Source organism: Podarcis erhardii (genome assembly GCF_964252035.2).
Source record: "Podarcis erhardii genome assembly, chromosome: 3".
NCBI lineage: Eukaryota > Metazoa > Chordata > Lepidosauria > Squamata > Lacertidae > Podarcis > Podarcis erhardii.
In genome coordinates this window covers 75,553,994-75,567,475 of record NC_138507.1, presented here as the reverse complement: position 1 = coordinate 75,567,475, position 13,482 = coordinate 75,553,994, and the positions used below count along the sequence as shown (strand labels likewise).

The 13,482-nt window shown below is 47.6% G+C and overlaps 1 protein-coding gene across 1 annotated transcript in view; it reads left to right on the top strand.

Moving 5' to 3' along the window:
- Nucleotides 1-13,482, top strand: part of COG2 (component of oligomeric golgi complex 2) — a 31,901-nt gene that overhangs the window by 1,470 nt on the left and 16,949 nt on the right. Inside the window, exons 2-6 of the mRNA XM_081855836.1 lie at nucleotides 971-1,132; nucleotides 2,226-2,291; nucleotides 4,215-4,295; nucleotides 5,455-5,558; nucleotides 13,217-13,325. Coding sequence (XP_081711962.1) covers nucleotides 971-1,132; nucleotides 2,226-2,291; nucleotides 4,215-4,295; nucleotides 5,455-5,558; nucleotides 13,217-13,325 — 522 coding nt within the window. The remainder of the gene's footprint in view (nucleotides 1-970; nucleotides 1,133-2,225; nucleotides 2,292-4,214; nucleotides 4,296-5,454; nucleotides 5,559-13,216; nucleotides 13,326-13,482) is intronic.

The following is a 13,482-nucleotide window of genomic DNA, read 5'->3' as shown; positions in this document are numbered from 1 at the left end:
AGTTGCCTGCATGCCGAAGGCTGGGCGTGCTGAGTTCAGCGTGCCCAGACTTTGCGCACCTCTCCGCAAGCAGCGGGAGCCCAGCGCCGGGCTCCCGCAGCTTGTGGAGAGTTGCCTGCATGACAAAGGCTGGGCGCACTGAGCCCAGCGTTTCCAGACTTCGCGCACCTCTCCGCAAGGCGCGGGAGCCCTGCACTCGGCTCCCGCTGCTTGCGGAGAGTTGCTTGTTCTGGGGGCTGGGGTCGGGGGTCGGAGTTGCTTGTTCTGGGGGCTGGGGTATTTCCCCCCCAAAAAACTAGGTGCGCCTTATGGGACGGTGCGTCCTATAGGGCGAAAAATACGGTAATTCATGAGGGCTCTTCTTATGGTCTTATGCTGTCAGACCCATTATTATTATTATTAACCAGGCAGAAGGCCTTTTTGGTAGTGGTGCCCACCCTGTGGATCACCCTCCCATTAGATGTCAAAGAGATAAACAATTATATGACCTTCCATAGACATCTGAAGGCAGCGTTGTATCAGGAAGCTTTAAATGTCTGGTGTATCATGTGTTCTTTTATACTCTATTATAAGGTGCCCAGAGTGGCTGGGGCAATCCAGTCAGATGGGTGGTAGAAGTAATAAATTACTGCTACTACTACTACTACTATTATTATTATTATTATTGTTATTATTATTATTATCATTGTTAACATTATTTTGAATAGAACCAATTAATTAGGGTTTACAGACAGAAAGCACTTTAACAAACCAATAAGACTGTGTTTACACATCTTATATTTTAGTGTTTCATTTAGAACAAAAACTTTTCCTAGTCCGTGGGCCTCATTTTTATCCCTTCACTTCAAGCATGCTTGGAAGTTAGATAAACACAAACTGCTTTTACAAGGAATTGCATTTTCTGTTATGAGCCATTTCTTAAATCATCATCATTATTATTATTATTATTATTTACCTGTTTCATATATAGCCGGATTTCGATGTCGATCACTTTGTGTCAGAGTGCAGGAAACGTGTTCAGTTGGAAGAGCTTCGGGATGATCTTGAGCTCTACTACAAACTTCTTAAAACTGCCATGATAGAGCTCATAAACAAGGATTATGCAGACTTTGTTAATCTTTCCACCAATCTAGTAAGTTTCAAAATGGATGTTTTATGTATACTAATCTTAGTGTTTAAGTTTACTAATAATATATATTTGAAGATGCTAATATTCAGCATACTTCCAAAAGCAGGACCCTGTGGCTCTACATACGTTGTTGGATTGCATCTCCTGTCAGCCCCAGTCACCATGCCAATGGTCAGTGATGATGGGAGTTGTAGTCCAGCAACATTTGGAGGGTCTTACATTTTAAGGAGGTACTGGGAGCTTCTAGACAAGGGTTTGGTATGTGAATAGGCTGTTTGAGGTGGGTGTTCAGGATGTCATAGGATACCTCAATAAACAGAAGGAAGACAACTGGTAAATAAAAAACACCTTTGGATTAAAATCTCTTAGCTGTAATATGAAAAAGTGTGTGCAATTGCTGTGAATTGATGCATGCTAGAAAAGAGAGGTTAAATAGTCCAGAGGTAAAATATATATAAAAAGCTCTTTCTCACATCATATTTGCATCCCACTTTTCCTTCAAGGAGTATGAATGGATAGATAAGGTTTTGTTTTTTATAGCATTTGATACTTTTGAAAATAGATAGAATATGCAATTCTTGAAAAGTCTTCTAATGTGCATTAGGATGACTTGTTCCATACCACTAAATGAGTTTCCTGGCTGAGTGTAGATTTGAAATGGGTCCCTTTGGTCCCGATCCTTGTTCTGCCTTCTTAGTTGTCATGGGGTGCTGATAACAGCGCTAAAGATAAGGTACCTATTGAACGCTCTGCACTTATAGAGTATGTGGACACACAGTCTTCCATTTTTGTCCAGTTTATGTTGTTTTGATTTCAGCAGTCATTCACAGATAATTCTGTGCAGGATTGGAGCCAGCTTGCCAGAGATTGCAAGTTAGCAATCTACAAGTGCCATTTCTGTTGTTGTACCAATGACAGACAGCCATTAGGAAAATATAATAGTCAGGATTACTTACTAGTTGGGATGTCTTCTGAAGTACTGATTGTAAACATTTTTTACATTTGTTTTCAATAGAAATGTAATTTGTTACAAAATATACACATACACAGTTTCAACTGCTCATTAATATGTAATATGTTTGGACAATTTATTTAGGTTGGCATGGACAAAGCCCTTAATCAGCTTTCAGTGCCTTTAGGACAACTACGAGAGGAAGTTATGGTATGTTCTGAAATAACTTCTCATATCAATTGTCTGATTTGAAAATATTGAGAAACCAAATAAATGCTGTATGGGGCTGACAGGGGATTTCATGAAACAGCAAAATACAGTTACAGATAGGTAGCCGTGTTGGTCTGCCATAGTCAAAACAAAATAAAAAAATTCCTTCCAGTAGCACCTTAAAGACCAACTAAGTTAGTTCTTGGTATGAGCTTTCATGTGCATGCACACTTCTTCAGTATCTGAAGAAGTGTGCATGCACACGAAAGCTCATACCAAGAACTAACTTAGTTGGTCTTTAAGGTGCTACTGGAAGGAATTTTTTTATTTTGTTTCAGCAAAATACATTTTGTCAGAACATTTAGAAACCATTTTAGGAGCCCTAACTGTGTGGTAAGAACAGAGACAAGAACACCATAGACATACATTTATGTTAACCTATGCATAAAGTAAATGGCATTTCCATGTGCTGCTCTGGTTCACCAGAAGCAACTCAGTCATTCTGGCCACATGACCTGGATGCTGTCTGCTCTCCCTTGGCCAGTGAGATGAGCACCACAACCCCAGAGTGGTACGCGACTGGACTTAACGGTCAGGGGTCCCTTTACCTTTACTATGCATAAAGTATATTTAGCCAAACAATCCCCCCCCCCCCCCGAACAGCAAATACTTGTTTCTAAAAAAACAAATTATTTATTTAATTCACCTCTTTTTTCCTAAAAGTTAAATGTATTATGTGTTGGAAAGGAAAGTAGGGCTGTGTTGATTATATGTCCAGATAGCATTAAAATAGGAAATAATATTAATAACCAGCAACACATGCAAGATTAGCTAGGTGACCTCATGAACTGAAATAATAGAAATGGGATGGAATTTCTCTGAACCAATTGATTGAAAAGATAACTAGAATAATTTCTAGATATTGAGACATTTCTTTTACTACAGGACCACAGTTAGATTAATTTGAAAGCAAGACATAAAGTGTTGCTTCTGTTTGGGCTGAATTTCCTCATATTTAATATCCCTGAGCTCTTTTACCTCACTCTCCATAACCGTTTCATTACTAATCTACCTAATGAACCAGGAGCTACACTCCTTTTGTCTTGTCACTGCCTGGAAACTCATGATTATAAGTAGCTCTACTGAAATCTAATAAGGCTCTGAAAATGAAATTTGTAAAGGGTCATGTTCTTCAGAAATGATGCTCCCACACAGAAAGCAGTAGGGGAGCTGCCATCCAGAACTTGTAAGGTACACTTTACCTTAGATCATGGAAGGATGTTTCCTTCCTATGCTGACAGGGGAATGATGAAAGCCCCAGGTACATGGGAGACTACGTCACTGTTGACTAAGCTTCCAAGATGAACAGCATTGCGTTGCCTGTTACCTCAGACATCCCATTTTACTGAAGTAGCACTGGAAAAATACAGCTTTGGCTCCCATGCTACTAAGATAATATTGGAAAGGGACCTTAGGAATTATCAGACACAAACAGAAGTTATATCAACAGTGGGATGGTGCCAGTTGGATTGCAATGTGTCCCTGATCATGCTCAATTGGAAATTGCCTATGGCCAACAAGCCCTGCAATCATGTCCATCTTACTTTTCAAATGTAGCTCAGCATAGAAAAGTCTTGTTGCAAAGGATAGATGGGTTTGCAATCACTATAGCACAGCCCGGAATAAATGATATTTCTCCAGGGAAAGGAGCTCCAGCTGAGCACATAATAGGAGGTGTCCAGCACCTGAGATTTGGCTTTGAATAAATATTTTGGCCTCGTTCATAACTTGCTTAATCATTTTAGAAAGGCACAAAAGATGTGACTAATCTGTGTGAGAGATGTTAACTCATATGTGCACAGAACTGCTTGTTTTAATTGGGAGGAAATATGGAGTGTGTGTGTATATGTTTTTTCTTTCCAGAGTCTTAAGTCATGTGTCAGTGAAGGAATTCGAGCAATTGATGAACGTGTGTCTAAACAAGAAGATATCAGGGCGAAAAAGGTACAACAGGCAGATCCATTTATTGCATTTTTATGGCAAAAGGGCAAAATGAACATATATACCACCATATGGAAATTTAATCGTTAGTTTGAGAGCACTTCATGCAATCTTCTGACATGGCAAAATGAAAAGGAACTAGTAGATGCAGATTTGCTTTACTAGAAGATCAGAGCCTTACTTTTTCTAACACACTTTCTCAAGGCATGACCTATGTCCTCTTGAAGAATGTTCTAGGAATTATAGGATAGAATACACTTTTCCCTTTGGCTGTAGAAAGGGAGATCCTTCATTGGAGGCTACCTTGTTGTGGCTGTAAGAACCTTTGTGGACAACCTCCCTGTCCTGTCAGTGCTCAAATGCAAGAGAGAAAAAAGAGGTGTGCAGGATGAATTGAAGGAGGCCTTGAATCTAAAGTGCTCTCATGCCTCTAGTACGTTACCAAGCTAAGGAGAAAACTGCACAAGACCAAGAGCAGAAAGCACAGAAACCTATGGGAGGGAAACTGATGGACAGGACCTCAGAGCTAATGGCAAGGGAGGAAAAACAAGTTTACCCTCTACATGAGCCTGACAGAGCTTTGGATTTCGTAGTTTCTCTGCCTTTGATTCTTTCTCCCTTCCTCTTTTGAATTGCTCTGCCAACTGCAGTCCTATACACACCTACCTGGGAGTGAGTCCCATTGAACTCAGTGGAACTTAATTCTGAACAGCCATGTGTAGGATTCCACTGTTTAAACTGTTTCCCACTTGCACTGAACAGTATGCATTTAAATGACGGTAAACATGGACAAAGGCCATCATAGGGAGTTTTTGGGTTCCTTGTTTTTTCTTAAGCATTTCTTTGAATGTGGTAACAGAAGGCACTGTCTTTAATACATGTTGCAGTTCTGACACAACACACCTCCCCTCCTTATGCCAAGAAGAACCAGGTTTACATGGGAGCTCCATACAGTTATTAACCTCAGCAGTGGAGAGGTGGGGGTCCCTTTGGCATAGTGGTGCACTTCAGAGATCACATTGTAATAGGTTTATTACTTCCAGCTCCTTACCTCTTGAGTCAAATCATTTCCCCAAAATACCTGCAAATTTGTTGGGAAGAAAATATATCAGATTCAATACGAGAATTTTTTATTTTCTTTGTTTCTCCCCTCACCAACCAGATGTGTGTCCTGAGACTTATTCAAGTTATTAAAGCAGTTGAGAAAATTGAGAAAATTCTGCACTCCCAAAATTCTAAAGAAATGTCATCACTAGAAGGAAGCAGGTATGGGATCAGCAAATTGCTTTTGCTTAGTTCTGTCTGTCTTTGAAATCTATATACCAGTGTCAGAGCCACCCTGGGTCCCAGCTCACAAGAGACCAAAGTCCAGTCCAAGCTATATACAAAAGGTTTTATTGAAGATCATTGTCGTCATTACATCCAAACTCCGTGGCTCCGCATCTGTTACCCTTAGATGTTAGAAGTCCCCTCTGAGTCCGTCCCTCCCCTGCACCAATTTAAGAGGCTTGTACTGCTCCACCTTTTCCTCTCTTTCCTTTTCCGCAGGGTCTTCCTGCCCCCCTGTCTTCCCTCTTTCCGGGACTCCCCAGAGGCTGAGTCTTCTCCCGCCTGCTCCCCCCTCCTTCGTGCTTTGGCACCAGGCTCCTCCTCAGAGCTCTCCTCATTTCCGCGCGCCTCTATATTTGAACTTGGCGCGCGTACGTTGCCTCTGACCTTCCTTTCTACAGTTACGCTGCTCTCGGTACTACACTCCTCCCTTTCAGGCAGGACGTCTTGCTCCGAACTCCTCCCCCTTCCTCCTTCCTGTCCTGCTCTTTCTGACACACTGGCAACTCCCCCCCCTCTACTCCGTTCCGACGGGGGAGCTGGTCCCGCTTTGCCACTCCCACTGGGGATTCCCTCTTCGTTCCCCTCTCTCTGACTGATTCCCTCTCTATTGCCCCTTGGCCTGACCAGGGGGGCTCCCTTCTGGGAATCCTCTGATTCGCTAGACGGACTTTGGGACAACCTCGGCTCGTTGTCGTCCTCTTCCTCCTCGCCCTCGCTCTCTGTCTCCTCTCTCCCTAAAACCCTGACATCCATCCCCCCCTCGAAGCCCCCCCTTCCCCCCTTCCGCTCATCGGGTGCAGGTTGTGGAAGCTGCCGCTCTTCGGAGGCGGACGCAGGATACAGATTCTGCACCTCCATCTCCTCTGTTTGCAGTTCGTTGTACGAGTGTTCGAATTCGGGTTCTTGACCCAAGGTGTTCTCTTCTCCCTCCTCCATTGGTACCTGGTCCGGTGCTGCCTGCCAAGGTCCCGTCAGCCATTTCCTGCGCCAGTCCTCCTCTGGTTGCTCGTCCCACCAATAAGAGGGTTCTGTGTCCACCCCCGAACACGATCCCCTGGGCGAGTTGGAGTCCGGCGACCTTTCTTCAGCTGAAGAAAAGCCGTGGAAAGTGCTGCCTGAACATGTGGGCGTAAAGAGCCAGTCATCAAAGTACTCGGCTTTCATGGGTCTATGAGGGAAAAGGGCATGGAACTCGTCTTTTAAAAGAGGTTCGTCTAAGGCGTAGCCCGGCACCCAACCATTGGCACTGACTGGGGCACCCTCTCTGACTAGAAAATATTCTACTCCCTCTTGCCCCCATCTCGAGTCCAGGATCTCTGTGACCTCGTTGAGTGGTTCGGCCCTAGGCGCCCTCTCCCTCTCCTGTGACTTAGTGTGTTGTTGCGTGACTGTGTCAGACTCCTGAAACCTGTGCGGTGCCTTGTAGGGAGTGAGCACCGATCTATGAAAGACCGGGTGCACTCTGGAACCTTCGGGGAGGGCTAGTCGAAAGGCTACAGGGTTGATTTTAGCCTCCACCTGGTACGGCCCTAACTGCCTGTGCCCCAGCTTCTTCTTGGCCAACGACTTGGCTGGCATCGCTTGGGCCGCTAACCACACCCAGTCCCCCACCTGGATCTCCTCTCCCTCTCTCCTGTTTTTGTCAGCCTGCACCTTATATGCTTGCTTGGCCAGCTCTAAATGTCTCCGCAACTCTTCGTGCACCTCCTGCAGCTCCGCTGCAAACTGGTCGGCTCCTTGCGGCACCCCCTCTCCCGGTGCCACGAACCCCGGGAAGGTTCTGGGGTGACGACCATTGTTCGCGAAAAACGGCGTCACCCCCGTGGACGCGTGCTTCGTGTTGTTATAGGCAAACTCTGCCATCGGCAGGTAGTCCACCCAAACTGCTGGTCGCTGGTTGGCGTAACATCTCAGGTACTGCTGCATGATCGCGTTGACCCTCTCAGCTTGGCCGTTGGTTTGTGGGTGTCTCGCCGACGTGAGGTTGATCTTGACGTTCAGGATACCTAAAAGCTTCTGCCAAAAATTGGAAACAAACTGGCGCCCCCTGTCGGACAGGATGGACTGCGGCAGCCCATGCACCTTGAACACGTGATCGATGAAGAGTTTGGCAGTCTGTTCCGCCGTCGCCACCTTTGCGCATGGAATGAAGTGCGCCATCTTGGTGAACAGGTCCACAACCACCAGTACCGCCGTCTTCCCCCTGGAGCTGGGCAGGTCAGTAACGAAGTCCAGAGCTACCCTCTCCCACGGTTGCTGTGGCGTTTCCAGCGGTTCCAACAGCCCCGCTGGCTTCTGGTGTACTGGCTTGAACCTCTGACAAGTGTCACACCTGGCGACGTAATCCGCTACCTCTCCACGCATCCGGGGCCACCAAAAGTCTCTTGCCACCAGTTCTATTGTCTTCTCCTTACCGAAGTGGCCCGCACTGGGGGCGTCGTGCAACTGCTGCAGAACCTTTGCGCGAAGCTCGTCGCTTGGCACGTAGAGGGCACCTTTGCGAGTTAGCAGCCCGTCGCGTAGTTGGAACTCTTCGCCACTCTGCACACCTCTGCGCAATTCCTCCATCTTGGACTGTGCGAACTGATCCACTTGCAACGCGCGTCGCACCGCGTCCAGATCTACTGTGGCGGCAGCGCACGACCACGCCTGCGGTGCGAAAATGTGCTTGGCTGCTACAGGCGCCGCTTCATCGAGATATTGCGGTTTCCTGGATAGCGCATCGGCTATAACGTTGGAATCTCCTGGGACGTACTCTATCCGAAAGTCGAAATCCGCGAAGAATTCCGCCCAGCGCATGTGCCTCTGGCTTTGGAGCTTCGCCGTGCGCCAATACTCTAGGTTCTTGTGATCCGTGCGGACCTGTACTGTGTGCTTGGCTCCTATGAGGAAGTGTCGCCACGCTTTGAAAGCTGCGTGAATGGCTAACAGCTCCCTGTCCCATATGGTGTAGTTTTGCTCCGCTTTGCTGAGCTTTCTGGAGTAAAAGGCACCGGGTCTCCAGTTTCCATGTGGATCTTCTTGCAGGAGTACGGCTCCAACCGCTCTGTCTGACGCGTCGGTCTCTAGTCGTATGGGCTTGCCTGGATTCACGTGCAGCAGCTGCTCCTCGGAGGCGAAAAGGCTTTTAAGCTTCTGAAAAGAGCGCTCCGCCTGTTCCGTCCACACGAACCTCTTTTTCTTGGAACTGAGAGTGTCCGTGATCGCTGCCGTCTCCTTTGCAAAACCTCTGATGAATTTGCGGTAGAAGTTGGCGAAGCCGATGAATCTTTGGACTTCCTTCCGATTGCGAGGGCTCTTCCAGTCCAACACCGCGCGGACCTTGGCGCTGTCCATGGCCAGCCCCTTGTCGGACAGCTTGTAGCCTAGGAAATCCACGTCCGTCACATCAAACTGGCACTTCTCTAACTTGGCGTAGAGCTTGTTCTCCCGTAGTCTCTGCAGGACTTCCTTTACGTCCTTCTCATGGGCCTCCTCCGTTTCCGAAAAGATCAGGATGTCGTCGAGGAAACACACGCATTTCTTGTAGAGAAGTCCCGCTAGCACGTGATGCATAAATGCTTGGAAGACGTGAGATCCATTTTGGAGACCAAATGGCATAACTCTGTATTCGTACGTGCCCAGAGGCGTGAACATGGCCGTCTTCCACTCATCGCCCTCCCGGATGCGTATGAGGTTATACGCTCCACGCAGATCCAATTTGGTGAAGATCTTCCCCTTCCTTACGGTTGCCAGGAGATCATCTATCTTGGGCATGGGGAAGGCCTTGGGTTTGGTCTTACTGTTTATGAATCGATAGTCCACAATGAGTCTTTTCTGGGGCGTGTCTTTCTTCTTTACAAAGAAAACAGGACTGCCCCCCACCGCTTTCGATTCTCGGATGAATCCGCGCTTCAAATTGTGCTCTATGAACTCCCTGAGTTCTTGCATCTCGTCCTCAGACATGGAATACAGCTTTGCAGTCGGCAACTGCGCCCCTGGCACCAGGTCGATGGCACAATCATAAGGCCTGTGGGGCGGCAACTGGTCAGCTTCCTTCTCGCAGAAAACCTCCAGGAACCCCTCGTACTTGCGGGGTACTGCCTGCACCATGCCAAGTTGCAACTGCTGCTCAGCTCCCTCCTCCTGGCTGGACTGGATACAATGTTGAGCACAGTACGATGAGCAAAAGGTGATCTGCCGTTGGTACCACGCTACAGCAGGACTGTGTCTCTCCAGCCAACTCATGCCTAACACTATAGGCGTGTCTGAAAAGCGGGTGACATTGAAGCTGATGACTTCTCGATGATTTCCAATCCTCATCACCATGGGAGGCGTCTGTTGCACAACTTGTCCTCCTAGCAATTTCCTGCCATCCACCGTGACTACGTTCAGAGGTGTTGTCGCTGGCAGAAGCGCTATGCGATGCTGCTTGACAAAGTGCGTCCCCACAAAATCTGCGTTGCTCCCAGAATCAATCGTGATGGGGACTTCCAGGGTGGTTCCATTCGGCAACTGAAGTGTTGCAGTGAGCTGCACCGCTGGCTTGGGTGGTAAAGGGTCTGTGCGTTGCAAAAGCGCTGGGGACTGCTCTACAGATTCGCCTGGCTGAGCCCCAGCAGCTCTGCTTCCAGCCAGGCACTGTCGTTTCCCTGAGGTTGCTCTGCTTGCATCATTTCTGCTGCAACAGTTGCTAAAGCTGCAGTGTGTTTCTGCAGCCTCTGGGGACACTCTTTCGCCATGTGCTGTGCACTGTCGCAAATGTAACACTTCCTGGTCCCTCTAGGAGGCTTTGCCTTCACTGCACCGGAAGCTGGGGCTCTGGCTGTTGCTTGAGCCTTAGCACCACCAAGTTCCATGGGCTCCTCCCCCTGCCTTCCCAGTGGCGAAGGATGTGACTGACTGAACTCCCTGGGGATGAAAGAAGACGTCCTCGCTGGTGGACGCACCTGACGTTCTTCCTCAGTGTGCCAAGGACGTCCCTCGTGCCGTATCCCAATCGCCAAAGCCCTCTGCACAAGCTCCTCCAGGGTCTGGGGTCTGTCTCCCCTGGCAAGTTCATCCTTAATGGGACCGCTGAGCCCCTCCCAGAACAAATCCCTCACAGGTGCACAATCCTTCTCCCAGCTTAGCGCAGTCAGTAAAGCAAAAAATCTAGAATGGTACTGACGCACAGTGGCTTTGCCTTGCCGCAATCCAAAAATTTCCCTGCGTGCAAGATCCACATCTACAGTAGACTGGAAGCAGGCATCCATCGCTTTAATGAATTCATCTGCATCGCGGCGGGCAGGGCCATCTTCACGCCACAAATTGCGCAACCAGTCTCTGGCCGGCCCATGCAAGTGAGAAACAATAAACCCCACTTTCTCCTCCTCATCTTTAAAGTCATGACGAAGCAAGTGCAATGCATACAAAACGTCTGCTCTGAAACTGGGGTAGTGCTTCAGGTTCCCATCGAAGTGGGTGACTAGGCTGCCCCCCCTCCGTCCAAGTCCAATCCCCTCTGATCTGGACCCTGGGAACCCTTCCCTGCTTGCACGTTCCCACCTTGTTTGCAGGTCCTGGCAGCGCTTCTCCATTTCGTCATGCTTCTTCTGAGACGCAAGGACTGCAGCAGTGAGTTCGGAAACTGTAGTTCGCAGCGCTGTCAACTGCTCCTCCGCAGTCATGGCTGTCACCGTTCGTGAGCTTTGCAAAAAAAAAATTTTGCGTTCTTTGGAGGGGACTTTCTGTCAGAGCCACCCTGGGTCCCAGCTCACAAGAGACCAAAGTCCAGTCCAAGCTATATACAAAAGGTTTTATTGAAGATCATTGTCGTCATTACATCCAAACTCCGTGGCTCCGCATCTGTTACCCTTAGATGTTAGAAGTCCCCTCTGAGTCCGTCCCTCCCCTGCACCAATTTAAGAGGCTTGTACTGCTCCACCTTTTCCTCTCTTTCCTTTTCCGCAGGGTCTTCCTGCCCCCCTGTCTTCCCTCTTTCCGGGACTCCCCAGAGGCTGAGTCTTCTCCCGCCTGCTCCCCCCTCCTTCGTGCTTTGGCACCAGGCTCCTCCTCAGAGCTCTCCTCATTTCCGCGCGCCTCTATATTTGAACTTGGCGCGCGTACGTTGCCTCTGACCTTCCTTTCTACAGTTACGCTGCTCTCGGTACTACACTCCTCCCTTTCAGGCAGGACGTCTTGCTCCGAACTCCTCCCCCTTCCTCCTTCCTGTCCTGCTCTTTCTGACACACTGGCAACTCCCCCCCCTCTACTCCGTTCCGACGGGGGAGCTGGTCCCGCTTTGCCACTCCCACTGGGGATTCCCTCTTCGTTCCCCTCTCTCTGACTGATTCCCTCTCTATTGCCCCTTGGCCTGACCAGGGGGGCTCCCTTCTGGGAATCCTCTGATTCGCTAGACGGACTTTGGGACAACCTCGGCTCGTTGTCGTCCTCTTCCTCCTCGCCCTCGCTCTCTGTCTCCTCTCTCCCTAAAACCCTGACAACCAGCATCTTGAAACTCCAAAGTGGGAGGAAGCAACTATTTAAAGAAGTTAGTTCGTGATACACCGATTGCTCCTGTCATAATAACATGCCAAAATAGCAAATGCTGTTTTACAGTTAGCAGAGCACCTGCCCTGCCACCTGTGTACCCTTTTGTGGAGCAGTCTGTTGACTTTCATAGGGCTGCTCTGGGGTAAATTAGTTTGTAGATTTTCCGTATGGCTCTATGGTTGTTGTTGTTTATCTTGTGCCAGCAACAAAAGGGAGCTATGGTCATGTTTTCCCTGCTTAGATCTTGTTTCTACGTATGAAAGGAGTGTGCACACAAACCTGTGCAAGACACATGTGCCTGTTTCATGACCTGTGGTAGAAACCTATGATTGACCCATTGTTTAGTGAAACAGTCATGTATGCATTCTTCATGTATGATGAACAGAGCATGCACTGTACTTACGTGTTGTGATACCATCATAAGAAGAATATCACATATGAAGACATAACACTGGAACATTTTCATAGCCTCTGAAATCTTCTTGGTCTTTGCATTCAGTACATCTTTTTAAAATGCAAATGCCCATTTGTCTTGCCTGTTTTCACAAATCTCCCAGCATATCTCTAGGCTTTGCAAGGGTTCACTAGCTGGTCTCTGAAGATAGGAGATCCACCTGGGATTCTGACACTCCTTGGAATTGACAGAGGAGACAGGGCCTGGAACAGCTTCCTATGTTCTGACATGTTTCAGTTGCTTTGAAGCTGGTTTGAGTAGACATGTTGCATAATCCCATGTGGCCTCTATTGTGTTGGAGGTACTGGGTAGGTTTTGCCCAGGCATAAGACAAGAAGGGGGTGCATTAGGGACACAGAATTACCTGTCCCTTGCCCTGAGGCCTCTGAAAGCTTCTGCCATTAAGAGTCAAGCCTGTTCCTAACTGCATAGCCCTGTTGCGGGATCTTCTTGGTCACACTAAATGCAAAGGGATTGTTGGGAGCTGGGAGGAAATCACATGAACATGCGTATATATACACGCATACATATATAGGAAGAGACTGTGTGTTTGTGTGAAGGGCGAGAGAGGTTATCTACTTATTTATCAAAATCGTATCCTGATGTGTGCCAATTCCTTTGCAAGTCCACTTCTGACCGGACAGATTTTAGAAAGAATTGCCACAGAATTCAACCAGTTACAGTTTCATGCAGTACAGAGCAAAGGAATGCCACTACTAGACAAGCTGAAACCAGTAAGTATTTTGCCTTGTTTTACAAAAAAAAAAGTTGTCACAATTAAATAATAATAATATTGTGGACTTTCAGTGGTGCTATCATTATGAAAGTTCATGCATTTATCTTGGACTGTAGTTGCGATGAACAAGAAGAATGCAAAAATTATATCTGTTA